This window comes from Poecilia latipinna, unplaced genomic scaffold (assembly GCF_001443285.1).
Source record: "Poecilia latipinna isolate Pla-1442-1.1 unplaced genomic scaffold, P_latipinna-1.0 Scaffold448, whole genome shotgun sequence".
Classification (NCBI taxonomy): Eukaryota; Metazoa; Chordata; class Actinopteri; order Cyprinodontiformes; family Poeciliidae; genus Poecilia; species Poecilia latipinna.
The window spans coordinates 833,634-850,711 of NW_015113064.1; the positions used below are offsets into that span (position 1 = coordinate 833,634).

A 17,078-nucleotide genomic window follows, 5' to 3' on the forward strand; every position below is an offset into this window, starting at 1 on the left:
GTTGTAGAGACCTCTAGGCAGCACATACATACAGTACCAATGTGTAGGTCTTGCTTTCTACTGAGTTTTTTCTACACCTTACATATCAAGTCTTCTTTAGATATTGGTTTATTTTGTCTCCACGTTGTGCTGGGATCCATACCTGTGTTTGTGGATCCCATAATGTACCCAGACTCTTTGAGCTTGAGTCAACACTGTGGAGCAGAGTTTCAGTCTGAAAACGTTCAAGAACTCTGCAGAAATTTGACTGCAGAGTTTAATTTATCAGTTCAAACTTTGACTATAGCTAAAATCCTGTGGAAAATACTCTCCAACTTACTGCTATTTCAAACCTAGATGTTTAAAAATTCTTAAATTGGAAAAAAAATGGCAACCAAACATGCTTTTAGATGTAATGTGAACTAGAGTGTCACATTACATCTAATGTGACAGTCTAGTTCTGAAAAAAGGAACCATTTTTTCATGGTTCAGGTTTCCAAACAGCCTGCAACCCATTAAAGATAAACTGTGACCAGTAACAGGAAAAAAAGTACAAAAAAAAAAAAGAAAACCTTGTTGCCTGCGCAATAAAATGACTCAAACATGCAAAACTTGTTTCACAAGCAAATCTATAAATACACTACTTCCCTCTTGAAAAGAATAATGGATTGTATTTAGCATGATTGTAGACAAAAAGAAAAAAATACTTCGGAGAACAAAAGGAAAAGGGGATTTCTGTAAGACTGAAATCCATTTGTTGCGAAAAGAGGAACTTGCAAATGCTATTTCTTTAATTATTTTTAAAGGAAACAGAAAAAACAGAAGTCTGCAACCAAAGATTCAAAGGAAGCAAAAGATTTATTTACAAGACAATAAAACCATGACTAACAACAAAAAACAAATAATAAAAAGGCTAATATCAGCTGGAAACAGCTAATTTTATCTAAAGGTATAAATAGTACCATAAAACTGTAAACAACTGTAACCCAAGGTTTTTAAACATAAACACATACAAATTACAGTTAAGGTGCACAACTCTTCCATAAGGCGTATGCATGCTAAAAAGAACTTAAATAACCCAAACATAAAGCAGCATTAGGCTGTAACCTTTGCTTCATCGGACCGGTAAGCGCTAACATCTAACATACAGTACTCTAAAGTGACAGTAGTTGCCCTTGGTTGCAGTCTAGCAGCTGCAGAATTAAATTTGTCTACAGCATTTTTTTGTTTATAAAAAGTAAAAAAAAAAAATAATAAAAAAAACAACTACATTTCCTCATTGATTTTTTTCTGAACTATAGTTCCAGTAATCCGTGACGTAAGGAAGGCTCTGCCAACTCATCTACAGTCACTGAATCCAGGGAGCTTAAACAATGACTGTGTCATTTTTTGACAAAGGAGGGTGAATTAAAAGGGCAAAGCTCTGGACCTGTTACTCATCTGCAGTAACAGAGATGGGGTTATCATAGGCAGCTGATTCAAGGTCCTTCGCTTGTTTCCTGCGCATCTCTGGAGGAGGCCTGGGAGGTGGGTTCTGAGGAGGATTCTTGATGCTCTCTGCGACTGGCTTTCGCACTTCTTTCCGTGGAAGAATGGGCTCCCAGTGCTCACCTCGAATAGCTGCCTGGAAAACAAGACGGAGTCAGTTAGAGTCTGATGAGCATCTATCTAGTCACCGAAACTTATACATTTTAAAAGCTATAAAGTTAAAGCTATAAAAGCTGATTGCTTTCTAAACATTCTTGTTTGTAAAGCTATAAAAACTGCGTTTTTAAACTGCATCAACTATATACACTTATCTTTAGCTTGACCACTTTGAGCTATTGAGGAGTTCAGCAACATCCTTGACCGGTCAAGTTTCAAAACTCTGAGGTCATGTCGCAACCGTGGAAGGACTGAGTAACAATCTCTTCCTTATTATAATTTCCTTGTTTCTGTACTTCCTTTCTTAGAATTCAAAGTTATCAATCTGCTCAAGTGGAGCCAAAATCTGGTTAAAAAAAAAAAAAAAAAAAGTCATCAACTTACTGCAAGATAGATGAGGCTGGCAATGCCGAGGCAGACACATCCAAGGACAGTTGCTAGCATAAAACCCCCAGGAACACAGATCCTGAAGAGGGAAAACAAAAGACAGAAAACGAATGATAAGCCTTTTTATTTAGCAAGATCCAGTGAAGAGGAGGAATGCTGTTTTGCAACCTCAGCAGGCCAATCCCACTAATTCACATTCAAAGTCTCCCAAAAACTCATCAAGTAGACTCCAAATGTGCATAAAACCCAAATAAACTCACGCTGCATGTAAAAATGCTCTGACGTAGTAGTTCCTCGTCAGCGGTCCGAAGGCTTTTACGCACACTGTGAAACAATACTGGCCCCTAACAGACAACAAATAAGCATCATTTTATGATCATCACATAACATGGGATAAAGAAAATAGAGAGAAAACTGGAGCACTGCTTACGTTCTTTCCACACTTGTTCCTTTGGCCCTCTTGCCTCTTGGATATTCAAGCAGACACACAAACACACCAGCGGCACTGGTTTTCTGTCAAGGCTGATACTTCATTAATTGCTCACAACCAGAGAAACAAAGTGTGCCAGTATAACCAAAATCATTTAAAAAAATACTTATGGCAGGACATTAACTACACATCTAATGCACAACATTTTGCAAATACTGTGGTTTGCACAGATTTACAGACAGTACTGTCTGTAAAGATCGATAGATAGATAGATAGATAGATAGATAGATAGATAGATAGATAGATAGATAGATAGATAGATAGATAGATAGATAGATAGATAGATAGATAGATTATAGTTGCATATTTCATGCATACAAGGACTACATAAAACTCCTTGAAAGGAAAGAGAAAAGAAAGCTATATATTCCCCCCATCGTCTGAATTTTTTGAAGTGAGTTTTAGGTGTAAAGGATACACTGAATAAGCAGCAAACTCCCAGCCTCTGAACTGGCCAGCCACACCTACTATTCCTCCAGTAAGAAGAACTGAAAGAAGGAAACAGGAAGGTGAGATTAATACAATGCACCTTCTGTGACTCCATGCCAAAAAAACAAGACTGTGTTAAAATTTATTATCATTTATCGTGATGATGCAGGAAATTATTTTTGCAGAAACGCTGAGAGAGAGAAAAAAAAATCACAACTTATATATTATAAAGTCAATTAGTTCTTTCCATGCTAAATTTTAAAATGAGCTCATTTTATTTAACGTAAAGTCTTCATACTCACTGAGCCCCGAAGCTAGAGCCTGTTCATTGGCCCACATCGCCCACTCTATCTTCCCCATCGCGACCACCTGGACAGCTGCTGAAAGTCTCTGAAGAGCTGCGGGACGGAACGGAGCTCCACAAGGAAGAGACTGTATTTACGTGATGAAAAGCACACAGATTTAAGGGCTGGTAGGCAGGGCTTGCGTTAACCTGTCCCTATTTCGCTCGTCATTTCCGAAAAGTTGCCTCGACAGCAGAGAGGAGGGGTTAACAGCTTCAAACTTACCGGACGGCAACGGCAAATGACGGGAAGAATTAGCGCTGGACAAGGAAAAACTAGTTTTTAATGTGTAACTTTTATTTACCAGTAGAATGTTTTATTGGTATTCTCTTCAGTAAGGAAGGTGTTTTTCTGACTTGCATTATCTTTATTGAAGGAAGAGAGGATTATTAGTAGTTAGTGGGACAAATCAGATATGTCTGATATTGAAAAAAGTAATATGCATTAATACTTTTTATTAATGCAATTATTACCTTCAGTTCTCACTATACAAAACTAGTAATGAATATTGAAACCCTTAAATGTACTTTTCATCAATTCAATTTTATCTTTCAAAAGCAAAAAAAAGGAATATAATCCAAACTGCTATATTTGCATGAAATATGAACAACTCTTCACCATGTGGACAATAAAACATAACATTTAAAGGTATTTCAACACCTGGGAATGGAAAATCAAACAGAAAGTATCAAAATCCAATTGAAACAAAAAATGTTAAAAAGTACAGCGATAGCTCAATTTAGATTAAATGGCATTTAAATTATGTTTTGGGGGGGGGGGAGAGTAAATACAGAACATGGCCAAGTTATTTGCCAAGTTATTATTTGCATCAACATTGCTGAAGTTAATGAAAATAAAAATATTTATGAAAAATACATAAAATTTCAAAAGATCCAGAAGAATTAACCCTTGACTAGATGCATACATAAATAAAACCAAAGTATGAACTTGGTACCAGAGTACACATTTATTTACAATGTGACTTTCTAGCCAACAGCATATTCAAAAAAATATTTCTGAGGCATTTTTAAAGACTATCAGCTAAAGGGACTTATTGTGTGGCAAAAATCTTACAAAAAACATATTCTTTTTTTTTATACAAAAATAAAAATAAAATGCTTCATCTTGTAAATTTCAGATCTGCCGAGAAAGATTTATTGCCACTGAGCAGAATTAGCTTCTTGGTGAAAGAGGCTTCTCAGACCGTCGTCTTCTTTGGTAAACCTTCTGCTGAGAGGAGGTGCTGAGAAGGATCGTCAACAACACGAGGGCCTGGTCCAGCCTAAAAGATATCACACATCATTAAAAACAAAAAGACGAATCTTGTGTGTGCATATTTGTTGAAAATTATATTTTTAATTATGTTTCTTCAAACCTTTGTGCTAATTATGTAGTTGATTCCCTTTGGAACGGGTTCTAGGCCAATATTCTGCTTCAGCTCCATGGAAAGAGCAGCACCCTTAACAGGAAGACCTTTAATAAAACTAAAGATAAGTAGCAAACGCTTAGTGACATCATACAGGTAACTAAAAGCAAACACACCCTACTGAGTAAACATGTGCTTCAATAGGTCAGATGTAGGTGGCACCAGTTTATTATTCTGTCATTGTTTTTGCCTGTAGAAGTTATCAGGCAGATTTAATTTTTGTGTTCTTTAATTTGAAAGAAAGAACCAGCAGAAATCTTACAAATTAAACTATTATCTATATTGAAAAACTGTTTCCAATTGGTAGCTGGTAACATGGACAACATCAGAACATATTTAAAATGGTTGCCAAATGTGGGTCATTGTGACTTATTGTAGCTTGACTTCTGATTTGCTAAATTCACATAAACAACGCAAGATCTTTTTTTGGCACCACTGCAAAAACAAATGTGAAAATGTCTTCAAAGGGAAGCTTAAAGGGATTGTTCTGAAAATGTTCAAAACTAATTTAAAAAACAATTAAAATGACTGAGAAATGAATACAATTACTCTTAAAAAACTACATTTATCTGTGTTGTCTGTTAACGTACTCTTCTCCGTTTCTGTCTGGGGGGAAGAAGTGCTGAACCAGCTGCACAAACTCTGGAACAAACTGCTGCAGAGTGAAGATCACAGCGTTGGGACCAGCATCAAAACTGTAGGCCACCTACGAGAGAGCAGACAGGGTGTGACGAGCAGCTTGAGAGATGATCTTTCCTGTTCCTCATTTCAAAAACAACCTACAGGTTTCACATCTTCATTACACAACCTGACAAGTTCAGCTGCAACAAATTAGGCAAATTTGTGTTTAAAAAAAAATAGACAAAGATAACGAAAATTGTGCCAAGTTTAAACTTTGACAGTTTTTTAAAACTGAATAATCTAGTCATATTGGTAGTTTAGGAAAAAGATTTTCCAGTTGCTCACCCTGGTCTCCCCACAGTATTTGTTATACCGATGCACCAAGTGAATGATCTGCTGGGAGACACTGTTGAGGTAGAAGATAGGTGGGTGCGTGTCAAGGCAGGTGGCATGAAACTGGTTGCTGTCCTTCATGGTCAGCTCTGCAAATGCAGGAAAATCCTTCCTTCGCACGGCTTCGATCATATCTACCATCCGACGTGGGACGACAGCCTCTGCTCGGTGCTACGCACAAACACACAAATCACGTTCAGTGTTTCAACCGCTCCGATTAAAAACACAGTGTAGGACTCAAATAAAGCACCTGTAACAGTAAACTTGTTTGTACACTGGTTTGCATCCCAGAGGTGCTCCCTATTGGTTTCCGTTCAGAACTAACCTAAAAAGAAAGAAAGAAAGAAAAAAAGTGTGAGGTTACTCAGCGAGGAAGAAGCCATTACTCCACAAGAAACGCACAAAAAAACAGATTACACTTTGCAAATGTACACAGGGACAAAGTGAGATTTTTGGGTTTATGTTTTCTGGTCTGATGAAACTAAAGTGTTTGGCCATAATAACCACACAAGCACTGAAGCAACATCTCAAGATATTGGCCAGGAAGTTGAGGCTTGGGTACAAGAAGGTCTTCCAAACTTCACTCAGTTAAACCAGCTCTGAGTGGAGGAATGGGACAGAGGTACAGCTAGATATTGTGAGAAGTTGATCAAACGGAGACAGGATAAAACACAATCCTACAAAATATTAAATGTATATTTGTAAAAGACCTTTAAGAAAACAGAACTATAAAAATGTATATTGCATTATCCCCATTATTATGGCATTTATCAAACAGAACTAATTCTGGTATTCCATAACTGACCTGAGAACAGAAAAAGGTAAAGCCCAATTCAGAAGAAAAAAATGATTCTGTATCTTTTTATACAGAATATTTCAATATTTTTAAGCTACTGTGAAAAACTAAACTAATAACTATTTATTTGTAGATATATAAATGGCAACTACAATTCACAATAACATTTTTATTCCCTGTTGTGACAGTTTAGTTCTCAGTCAGACCTACCACTAGAACAAGAATCCTGAGCTCAGGCCAGTGGCTCTCTGGCTCCACCTGCTGGGCTACACTGTCATTCCCATCCTCTTTGCTTCCCATGATCCACTGGACAAAGCCGCCATACATGCTTCTGCAGGCACTGCCTGAGCCCTGACGAGCAATCCCAGACAGCTCTCCTTCCACACCGAATGCCTGAGCCAGAGTATAAACTGCAACACAAAATGCACAGAACAAAAAAGACTGGTAAAAAAAAAAAAATAATAAAAATCTACTCAATTAAATTTGCATATTAAGTAGTCACTTTTTTCAAGCATTATAACAGCATTATAACTAAAAAATACACAAGCTCACCAAGACAAGCAAATCCAGCTGCTGAAGAGGCGAGTCCAGCAGCAGTGGGGAAGTTGTTAACAGAGCAAATGTGGACTTTATGAGACAATCCCACCGAATCCTCCGAACGAGCGTCTCCATCACTACGCCTCTTCCTCGCTAATCGTCTGACTAAATAGAAGGAAAAAAAAATTGATAATAGCCTCTGCTTAACTAGAATACCATTTCTGTACTCTGCAGACTTCAAGAGGAAATCCTAAACAGACATGACTTACTTTCCCTCAGGCAGGACTGCAGTCTTTGATGGGTAATGTCCTCCTCTTTGCCATTGAGCCACAGTCTGTCCTCCTGAAAGGATCGGTTGATTGCAACGGTTGTTGTCGTTTTCAACTGAGCAAAGGAAATAATGCAAGACAGGTTTATACCACGCAGCATTTAATTACTGATACCATAAATTATCATCATGTACTCCAATTTACACAACTCAATGTCCAAAAGAAAGGCAAAGTTGTTGTTTTTTTCTCTAAGTTTGATATGACCTTCAAAAATGTACAAAGAAAGGTCTATAAAGCAGTAGACCAAGTCAGTCACACATTTTAAGACTGAAGGATAGTTCAAAAGCATGAAAAACTACAGGCATCCAAACGGGAAATGGGATGGTTAGATAATCTTACATCATTATTTCTTGAATAAAGCTGGCATGGTCCCATTGTTTTTCACGCAACGTGAAACTAAATGAATATTAAACGATACAAATACTTTTGTAATCAGTTGTTACTACTCTTGTTTGTTTTAAGATATATTGCTCATTCTGTAATACTAATGTTGCTGCTACATTTTCATTGTAAATATGTTTCATATACAAAAATCTTAGCACATAAAAAAACTATCCTGCTGAGTTTTTTTTTTTTTTTTTTTTTTTTTTTTTTAGAAATGCACACAATTTTTACACCTGTGTTTTTCAGGCAGCCAGGTTTATAAAGAAGAAACTCCAAATGAAGAAACAACTAACAAGCCTATATGCTGCTTATTAATATTTACTAAAGTATAAAGTGTTAAAAATAGCAAGAACGCCTAACTTTTGTTATTCATTAGCTGCAATCAGAAGCAATTTTCCCAACCTGATCTTGATGCAAAGTGACGCTCAAAGATGAATTGATGGGTAAAATTAAATCTTCATCCCTCTTCCCCCCTGCAATATAAGGTAGTCAATTTAGTAGAAGATGAGTTATAAAAGCACAGTACATAAATGCAACATTAAAGACTTTAAAGGATGATTTTCACTCAAATGGTCACAAATATGGAGTTTTTAAACCACCATATAAAGGTAATGTAATGTTATGGATGTTTAAGCTGTTTCACGACTATAACCAAAACAACTGAGGATAAATCAAACAAGTCCAGGCGATACTCACAGTATTTAATGACAGCTATATTCACAGGAGCGGTGCACGTAACTATACTCGGTTTGTCCATGCTGTCTTCAGGCATAGTTCTGTCTGTAAGCCGATTTTGGGGCTACCTGCAAACTTAACCTCCTTGGTTCGAAGAGTTTCGTGTGTTTAGCATGATCTCTATTGCTAATCCAAGCACACTGTAGCTCCTTTTCCTAGCAAGCTCTTCTGATTGGTTGATCAAAAACATGTGGCTTTACTCTCCACCAATCAGATGGACCTTTATTGACGTAAAAGTCCAAGTGGCCAATGAGCAACCATCTGACCACAGTCATGCAGAAGTGGAGCAAGGACACACACCTACTCAGGGACCTGTTTTATTGTAGCAAACTAATAAGTTTTCAAAAAGCAACATACATGTTGCAGCTTGATAAACTGAAATATCACCAACAAGTTCATATATTGTAGTGATTCAATTCAAAAGTGAAATTCAAAAGACCATGGTATAAAGTATTTTATTGGCTTTATTTTTCTTTTCTGAAAACAGAATTTGAGGGTATAAGCAGCTGTTAGCCCTAATCGTCAAAATTAACAAACAAAATAAAAAGATTTTTTTGGTTTTTAACTACTGAAGAAAATTAGTTAAATACAAACTACTTTATTTCTATATTTTTGCTATGTATTTTTTTTAGATAAATTACAAATCTTTCATTTATCTGTCAACTTTGTATTAACTGCATCTGTGATACCTTGTAATTCAGCATCCGGTAACCATTTAGAAAAGACTATTTTTGTTTAATATTAAACGATATTAGTTCGCAAAATAGAAATGTAACTTCTACGATAAGCGTAAATTAGCACGTGTCCAATGAAAGCCAGTGCTTTTCTGCTATTTCCGGTGTCTACCGGAAGTAGGACCCATAATGGTTTCATTCTGCCAGGACTAAGGTGGATAAAGTTGATACAGATTACAGTACACCAAATCCTATCTGCTGCACCCATGAGTTCGCATTTCACTGCTGAACAAGTTCTGGAAACTTTTTTTTTTTTTTTCCCCCCAAATGACTAGCAACACAACTGATTCGCAAGAGGTATTAAAAAAAGATTGCGAGGAATCAAACTCATTGGAAGATGCTGATTTAACCATACAAGAAGAAATGCCTAAAGCTGAAGGAGAGTCTTTTCTGTCAAAAAATAATAAAAATAACATGGCCCCCAGCATCATACAAATATGATACGATGACGAAACAAAATGTCATGAAGATGTAACACTGCTCTTCTGCATTAAAGGCTAGTAAAATATGGGATCAAGTCATGTGCAACCTGTGATGCCAAAACCAACTATGCTTGGAAGATGCTGATCAACCGTAAGGACAGGAAGCCAGGCATCATCCTACACAATTGCAATAAAGGAGGTGTGCACAACCTAGATGAGGCGATTGCAACATACAGGAAAACAAATCTTTTAAATCTAGTAAATTACAATGAGATAAAGACAGACATTTGTTCACGTTTTTTTTTTTTTTTTTTCAACAGTTTTTGGACAAATTGGCAATCTGTTAACTCTGGCTCTGGAAATTAAACCAAAACTTGGAAATATCATGGGTCCAACTTCCTGTATAATTAAATGAAACAGATTCATTTGCATAAATTCTTAAATGAATCATGGTTATACTTGAAGATGAAAAAAAAAGTTTTAATGTATAAGGCTTTTGTAATTATTATTTTTAATGAAAACTTTAGAAGTACAAGTCAGCAACAAGAAAACAATGTAAGAGAAATGTTCAAACCTAGCAGGATGTTGGCTATGAATAATAAAGAAAAAAGATTGATTGCAGAACAGTTCAGATAAAATAAATGTCTTGTATCCTATGTTTGCAAAACAGAGTTTAACCATAAGGAGGGAAATAAAAACTACAGAACTGTTGAGAAGAGGAGTCAGACAGTGCTATCATGGCTATCATGGGTACAACACAAGTTGTACAAGCCTGCAAAAACCTCTGTGAACACTGTGTGCTTCCTTTAAATCCCCTTCCGCACAGGAGAATATTAACCTAACATCCTTGTTCTTCTGTTTTGTTGTCTCCATTCCAAGGACACAGAAGGTAGTGTGGCATCCCAGGAATTTGATGAGAACACACGAGTCAGAGATCCTTGCGGAATCCCAGCAATGCATTTCACCTCCTGGAATTTTTTTTTGCCTCATTCCAACGCTTCTGTCTGAACTCAGTAATCGTCCTCGTCGTCTGAGTCCATCACCCTCCGTCTGTTGAACTGCAAGTCAGGCACAAAGCGCAGGGCGAGGTGAGAAGGACAGAAACTGAATTGATGGTTTTAAGACATTTCAGGGGAACTTACTGTAACTGTGGTCTTTTTCTCCGTTTGCTGACTGACTTTTTCTAGGATCTCTATTAAGCCGGACTCAGAAATCTGAAAAGAGAGAAGTTTGCTCGTTACTCTGCCATGGCCATGACAAAAAGCATTTTTTTTTGTCTTACCTTTCCTCCTAGCTTTCCAAATCGAGCCATCTGAATCAGATAGTTCTCAACCGCATTTGCCTTCTCCGGCTTCACCAATGCAAGATTGCTTACTGGGAAAAACAATAATAATAATAAAAATGTGTGTAATGGTATGCAAAATATGCAATTTAGTAAAATCGAAATTTGAGTGCGCCTTTACATCTTGCTCGAGCAGACTGATCCAGGACTTGAGCCAATATCGAGTTCCTCATTTCAGTTTCTCTGTGAATAAACAAAAATTACATTTCCACATTGGTTCAGCTGAACTCAGTTAAAAAAAGAAAATCATTTTAAGCAAAAATACACTAGAACACCTGCACAGACACACAGCTGCAACAACAAATATTACATTCATGGCTGAATATTTACAGGATTTATATATAATCAAGAAACCTGATGTTTAAGCTGATGGTTGACAAATAACACAGCAAAGATCTGCACCGTGCATAATCAAAGTACAATAAGGTTATTATAAACAATGATTAGCTTATGCCTGTCACCTTGGTGATTCTGAAGTGCAATAAATAACACTCATGTTATTGGAAGTTGTTTTGTTTAATCATCAGCAAGAGGAAAAATGGTTCAGTAAACTAACCGGATTGTTCAAATTTTAAGGGACAAATTATAATGATGGTATAAAATGGTGTGTTATCACTATTAATTTGAGACATATCCAACATCACTTGAGTGCCTAGTGTGTACTGAACTGCTCCAACAACTGTCTTGTATGAGAGGAAGGATGAGTACAACTAAATGAAAAAATACTTCATCACTTCAGCTTCATGATTTTAAATATCCCAGGAACCTTACCTTTGTTTAGCTTCTTCACCTTGCTGATTATTTGAAGCATCCTGAAAACAGACAGCACAGCTTTACTCTATTAAATCTGCACTAAAATTACAGAACACTGCCTAGATGTTTGCAGTTCTTCTTAAATGCATTACTTTAGGATTTCTGCTCTTGGTTGGAATAAATTTGTGAAAATAAGATAATAAATCATCCTGCAACCCACACGTCAATGACCCTCAGATACATTTTATTGTCAGATCAAAGTTTGTTTGTACAGTACATTTGAACAATGATGGCATTTAGTCAAATAATCAAAATTAATCATTATCAAATATGCATCATTATTCAATGTTATAGATATTATTATTCAAAGGCTTCTCTAAATAGATGAGGTTTAGCTTTGAACTGTATTGTGTTAATATAGATGCACCAATTACATGTACTTATTTCTTGTTTCCTTCAAAGAGATACATAACTAGTTGCAACTTAATTTGATAAACATTTATTTGATATGTAAAAACAACTCTGTGAAACTACTGTAGGTTTTTTTTTATATATACATTTAAATAAAACATTATCACATAGACATTGCCATGCAGTTAAGGCTTAAATACATTTTTGGGTAATTGACCTATGCTATTTGATACAGCGCTAGCTCAGTCCACAAAAAACAGTAATTTTTGCGCAATAAGTAACGTTCAGCTAATAAAATACCACTTCAGAAGGGAATTATGTACTGCAAAGAGCTCAAATTTCTAACAACATACAACATGTTTGAAGTAATTATTAATTTTACATATAACAAATAAATTAAACAAAACTCGAGTTTTAGATGTAGAAACTAATGTCTGCGTCTGTACTTTTCAAGTGAGTTTTACTGTTGCCAAATTTTCCTAAAATCCACTAAGTGTTTACATTTATAAAAATAACTGATCAGTTGCCTTATTTGACGTATGTATCAAAGTTAAATTTGGTCAATTTTATCCTGATTAAGTAATGATTTCCAACTGAATAGCTAACCAAACAGGAAAAACAAACATAATATTCTATATATATTTTGTTAATTGATTACACACAAAAAAAAGTCTGGCTTGTAAATTTAGACATTTATTAAGAGCTTGCAATTGAATAATGAATATCAAAATACTTTACCAACTTTAATCCAACACTTAACGGTTGTATTATTAAACGACAAAAACACTATTTTTACAAGTCGACCAGTTTTAGCAGAGTTTCAGATTTCAGGGGGTGTGCGCTGACACAACACAAAGCTAACACTGACATGTTGCTATGCATCTGATTAACCCGACCACGGGAGGAAAGTTTTACACTTTGCTCGGATTTCGCTTAATTTCTTCGCGTAATCTGGTACTTGGGAAAACTACCCTGTAATCAGATGGTTTTCAGTGTTTAGGATAGCCACATTGTTAGCAGTAAACTGACTGAATCCAGCATCTCCTTATAAGGCGGCCTCCAACACGTTTCCAGCTCCTGTTCAGTCCTTACCCCTTGCTTCGCCTGCAGTTCCGCCATCCTCTGCCGCCTTATCGCCTCTAATTCTTCGTCTGCCATTGTTATTCACGGTAACGTTTTCCTTCAGATATAAAACAAGATAAGATATTGTGCCCGAAATGCACACTTCTCTCGAATCAGAGACAAGGCCCTACCTTAGCACAGCCCCGGATAGTCGAGAGCAGATCACACAGATCATGCCCTCAGGCGAAAGTAATGGAACACAGATGGGGGATCAATGAAGCTGCTGAACCGAGTTTTCTATTTGAAACTCACCTTAGCTAAATCTTTCATAAATAAATGAGACTTTACATGGAGGAATATGAGTTTCCAGGTGATGACTGATCCTGTCTTGTTCAGATATCATGTATTTGGGTGTTGTGTGTGTGTGTTTAATCAATTAATATTATTTACTTCATTATTGTGGCATTTAGCAAATAGAAATAATTTTGGTAATTCTGACTGACCTAAAACGAGAAGTTTGATTTCATTTAATTTTAGAAAGTGATTTAAAAAAACGTATCTTTTTTATTGTGTGTTAACTTCTGAATTAATATCAAATATGAAAAAAGGAGTTGTTTTATTCTGTATAACTATAATTGATAACGGTCCAGATCCAAATAAAAAAATACTATTTTTACAAGAATTTATTTGCAGAAAATTAAAAGGGTTAATGACAAAAATACAATGCTTGCAGTGTGACTTTAAATGCTGAAAGAAAAACAACGTTTGTTTTATTTTTTTAAATGCACAACACTAAAGAAAAAATGACAACAAGGCATTTTCATTGTGAAGAAATCTATTAAAGTAAACATGTTACTATATGTTACATTGTATAAATTCTGCATAATTTATACGGATAATTATATACATTGGGCATAATTTATATAATGTGACATTATTCATTGTGATTAATTAACACTTTTAATAATCACTTTATTGCAAGCTAATTATAAAAACAGTAGAATAAATGCCAAAGTTTAACATTAACAGAACTCATACTGTTTGCACCAGTAAGACTACAGCATAGTTTTGTGGTAGTACATATAACCATTTATTTTAATGTTGTAGTGCTAATTTCTTCAAGGAAAATAAACAAATACATCTTTCGCCATTAGTGCTGCCAAGAGCGTCATTAGTGGAGTTGCCAGTGCTTTTTTTTCAGTCAGATAGCGATAAGTTGATGGAAGAGGTTAACGACAGATGCTCTCTAGCTCCCCCTATATGTGCTGAAGGAGAAACGACTCACAAGCAGCGGCACATGATACGTCTGGTCTGGATCAGTTATAGTGAAAACAATCTGGGTGGAAAAAGCAGAGATAAGCCACTTACGTACGGCTCTGTCAGTGAGGTTACAAATGTTCACGTGTTCCTAGGAGTGGTGATTGAACTGGCATTTTCTCACCTCCACATAGGGATAAAAGGAGTTCTGTCCCAGACTGGCCCAGTACTGACCGGTCTCGAAGTGCAACTTGTAGACAGCAGGCACAAACTGCTGCTGTGTGATCAGTCCTGGACATCGCCCATCACTGTTAGTTGTCCTGTTGAGGAACAATAAGCCTTTAGATGTGTGAATGGATATGACTCCTAGTAGATCTGTATGAATGGTATTACCCAGCGGTTAGCAGATGCCAGACATTGGCTGAACGGTCTTGTTGGTAAAGTCTGATGGTCATGTTTGATCCTGGGACCCCCAGTGCTGTGTTCAGCACATGGGTGGTCAGAGGACTGGGTGAGCCGGACATAGTTGTGATCTACAGCAACATAAATTAATGCAGATGTAATGTTTAAACAAATTCTAAGAATCATTCAGTCAATTCTTTTGTAGTCCAATTGCTCAAAAGAGATGAAAACTGTAATCAAATTGTCTTTCTTCACATATTAACTGGGGGAAATTAAGAGACTGGAGAAACGTAATAGATGCAAAACCAAACTTTAACTTTGAAATAATCTCTAGCCTTAGTTTCTTTCTTTACACTGAACATTAAATGTTGTCTGTTGGCTTCTAAAATTTGAGACACTTGATCTGAACAACAAAGACACTTCAGATACAAAAATAATTTCTTTAGAAGATCACAAGATCTGCAACTTTCAACTTCAGTTACATTTTAATATTGGCCTAGGACTTTAAACCAGAGGACAGTTTAAATAGCACAGATTTTACATTAACTTAATGAAATTATTGAATCAAAAGTTGTATTTTTTTACTGTATTTTTAATCTCACCCAAAGCTCATAATAATCTCTTATATAATATGTTAAACATTAACTATAAATTGAGATAAATATTTATAAAATGATCTCTGCTTACCCGTCTTTCGGACACAATGTGACTCTTCAGTTGCTGCAGCCTGAATTCGCTCATGTTCACTTATAAATAATGTGACATGGTTCTGCAGTTTTTACTGTTACGTTTAACTTAAATTTATGGTTTGATGAAAAGAATCACGTTTTTACTCACATTACGCCTGTAAAATCCTGCACACAGTCCCACTCAGTCAGCACAGCTTTCAGTACCCAGAACTTATCTTTTGTCAACAGCAGGACTGTTGTGCAAGAGTTTCCTTTGACCACAGTTGTAGTTCAGCTCTTTGAACTTATAGGAGACATGGCAGAGCAGTCGGTTGTTGTGGGCCTCATAGATAATTTAGCAAAACAGTTTTTTAATGAATTCTACCTATGCATTGAAGGAGGAGTATTATGTAAAATCAACTTTTTTGAGCTCCTCCTTGGCGCTGCGGTCTCCGAGCCAAACTTCGTTCTCTCCAAGTCCTGACATCAGTGAACAAATCTCTTCATCCTTCCTTTAAAACAGTAATGTGAAGCAGCGACCAGGAAAACTGTCCGAAAACGGCCTTCAAGGGGGGACGGGACTCTCATTTGAGACTTTTCAAGCTTCTTTAAGCGCCATCTTCATTTTCTCAATGACAATATTTTAACTGATGAGAATCAAAAGGGTGACATAAACCCACAGCTGGTGGCTATTAAGTTGCTCCATGCAGATTTATCTCAGCTATATGGATCTGTACTTCTCACTCTAAATGATTTCTCTCTTAAAGAGACAGCTGCTGCTTGTTGCTTTTTCCAGCCAGTTTAGTCAAATAAATCTGACTTTATCTCTGTGTAACAAATCAGCAGGATGCTGTACGCTGATGATAAAAACAAGAGAGCTGTAAAAATATACAGATTAAAAAATATATCTGTTTCTAAGAGGCTTGGTGCCAAGATTATGTGTTATCACACAGAGTTTTCAGACAAATTGCTCTGTGTGGAAAGTACTGCAGCTTGCAAACAGTTTGTGTATCAAGTGTGAACTTAGATGTATCAGATATGCCCACATCCACACAGAGTGAATGCTACTGAGTAAAGCCTCTTTACCTTTAAAATGGAAAACTTTTTGACTCCTCTCCTCTTTTGTGTCTTTGTCTTTAAAAATAGCATCACAAACACGTTTATACTTGATATAACACATTTATTACAGGGACAATTAGGGCTTGCATTTTTTTTATCTTAATAGTGCAAATAGAAACATATAACACATGAAGAGACAGATACTTGTATATTTTTTTCTTTTAAAAAGTACCACGAAAGACGTTCTAAATTAAGATATGGTTCAGAGAGCTAAATGCTTACATAGTAGTAGACAATAATACACAATGTTACATGTTGATCTGGGGATTTAGACATTTTAAGTGTCAAATATGTGAAGGCGTCTCGAGGTGAGATTTTATTAGGATATCTGTCGCAAAGAAATCTGAAAAAGATGGAACGGAAACTTTAGGTTACTTTCGTAACCCCGGTTCTCTGAGTAGCATGAGTGAGTGT

The 17,078-nt window shown here is 36.2% G+C and overlaps 4 protein-coding genes across 6 annotated transcripts; all 4 read right to left on the reverse strand.

Moving 5' to 3' along the window:
• Positions 1–818: 818 nt before the first annotated feature.
• cyba (cytochrome b-245, alpha polypeptide) lies at positions 819–3,515 on the reverse strand. The gene is made up of 6 exons (XM_015038652.1): positions 3,232–3,515; positions 2,919–2,988; positions 2,441–2,515; positions 2,271–2,354; positions 2,008–2,089; positions 819–1,603 (listed from the first exon to the last, which is right to left on the reverse strand). The coding sequence occupies exons 1-6, from the start codon at positions 3,287–3,289 to the stop codon at positions 1,412–1,414; spliced, it is 561 nt and encodes a 186-aa protein (XP_014894138.1). The 5' UTR covers positions 3,290–3,515; the 3' UTR covers positions 819–1,411.
• Positions 3,516–3,799: 284 nt separating this feature from the next.
• On the reverse strand, positions 3,800–8,694 carry mvda (mevalonate (diphospho) decarboxylase a). Its single transcript, XM_015038651.1, has 10 exons — positions 8,456–8,694; positions 8,162–8,232; positions 7,316–7,430; positions 7,062–7,211; positions 6,720–6,919; positions 5,964–6,038; positions 5,666–5,884; positions 5,290–5,405; positions 4,649–4,757; positions 3,800–4,555 (listed from the first exon to the last, which is right to left on the reverse strand). Exons 1-10 carry the CDS (start codon positions 8,529–8,531, stop codon positions 4,472–4,474), a joined length of 1,215 nt encoding a protein of 404 aa, XP_014894137.1. The 5' UTR covers positions 8,532–8,694; the 3' UTR covers positions 3,800–4,471.
• A 1,242-nt stretch (positions 8,695–9,936) lies between these two features.
• On the reverse strand, positions 9,937–13,515 carry pdcd5 (programmed cell death 5). Of its 2 annotated transcripts, XM_015038654.1 has the most exons (7): positions 13,410–13,515; positions 13,249–13,336; positions 11,764–11,804; positions 11,114–11,175; positions 10,933–11,024; positions 10,793–10,864; positions 9,937–10,708 (listed from the first exon to the last, which is right to left on the reverse strand). In XM_015038654.1, the coding sequence occupies exons 2-7, from the start codon at positions 13,312–13,314 to the stop codon at positions 10,661–10,663; spliced, it is 381 nt and encodes a 126-aa protein (XP_014894140.1). In that variant the 5' UTR covers positions 13,315–13,336; positions 13,410–13,515; the 3' UTR covers positions 9,937–10,660. The 2 variants fall into 2 exon arrangements, with proteins under 2 accessions (XP_014894140.1, XP_014894139.1); XM_015038653.1 differs by lacking the exon at positions 13,410–13,515 and having other exon boundaries at positions 13,249–13,403.
• Positions 13,516–13,938: 423 nt separating this feature from the next.
• Positions 13,939–16,318, reverse strand: uraha (urate (5-hydroxyiso-) hydrolase a). 2 transcript variants are annotated; one of them, XM_015038616.1, is made up of 4 exons: positions 15,715–16,318; positions 14,869–15,008; positions 14,660–14,795; positions 13,939–14,554 (listed from the first exon to the last, which is right to left on the reverse strand). In XM_015038616.1, the coding sequence occupies exons 2-4, from the start codon at positions 14,997–14,999 to the stop codon at positions 14,465–14,467; spliced, it is 357 nt and encodes a 118-aa protein (XP_014894102.1). In that variant the 5' UTR covers positions 15,000–15,008; positions 15,715–16,318; the 3' UTR covers positions 13,939–14,464. The 2 variants fall into 2 exon arrangements, with proteins under 2 accessions (XP_014894102.1, XP_014894101.1); XM_015038615.1 differs by having other exon boundaries at positions 13,941–14,554; positions 15,565–16,318.
• Positions 16,319–17,078: the final 760 nt, after the last annotated feature.

Coding starts and splice junctions, on each gene's coding strand:
- pdcd5 (XM_015038654.1), bottom strand. CDS start 13,314: ATGGCAGACGAAGAATTAGAGGCGATAAGGCGGCAGAGGATGGCGGAA. Junction 11,176..11,763: donor GGTGAAGAAGCTAAACAAAG/GTAAGGTTCCTG, acceptor GTTTATTCACAG/AGAAACTGAAATGAGGAACT. Junction 10,865..10,932: donor TTGGAAAGCTAGGAGGAAAG/GTAAGACAAAAA, acceptor CTCTCTTTTCAG/ATTTCTGAGTCCGGCTTAAT.
- uraha (XM_015038615.1), bottom strand. CDS start 15,618: ATGAGCGAATTCAGGCTGCAGCAACTGAAGAGTCACATTGTGTCCGAA. Junction 14,796..14,868: donor TGGCATCTGCTAACCGCTGG/GTAATACCATTC, acceptor GTTCCTCAACAG/GACAACTAACAGTGATGGGC. Junction 14,555..14,659: donor CCTTTTATCCCTATGTGGAG/GTGAGAAAATGC, acceptor TTTTCCACCCAG/ATTGTTTTCACTATAACTGA.
- mvda (XM_015038651.1), bottom strand. CDS start 8,531: ATGCCTGAAGACAGCATGGACAAACCGAGTATAGTTACGTGCACCGCT. Junction 7,431..8,161: donor TCACTTTGCATCAAGATCAG/GTTGGGAAAATT, acceptor TCCTTTGCTCAG/TTGAAAACGACAACAACCGT. Junction 4,556..4,648: donor ACTACATAATTAGCACAAAG/GTTTGAAGAAAC, acceptor GATATCTTTTAG/GCTGGACCAGGCCCTCGTGT.
- cyba (XM_015038652.1), bottom strand. CDS start 3,289: ATGGGGAAGATAGAGTGGGCGATGTGGGCCAATGAACAGGCTCTAGCT. Junction 2,989..3,231: donor GGCTCTAGCTTCGGGGCTCA/GTGAGTATGAAG, acceptor TCCTTCTTTCAG/TTCTTCTTACTGGAGGAATA. Junction 2,090..2,270: donor AGAGCATTTTTACATGCAGC/GTGAGTTTATTT, acceptor TTCCCTCTTCAG/GATCTGTGTTCCTGGGGGTT.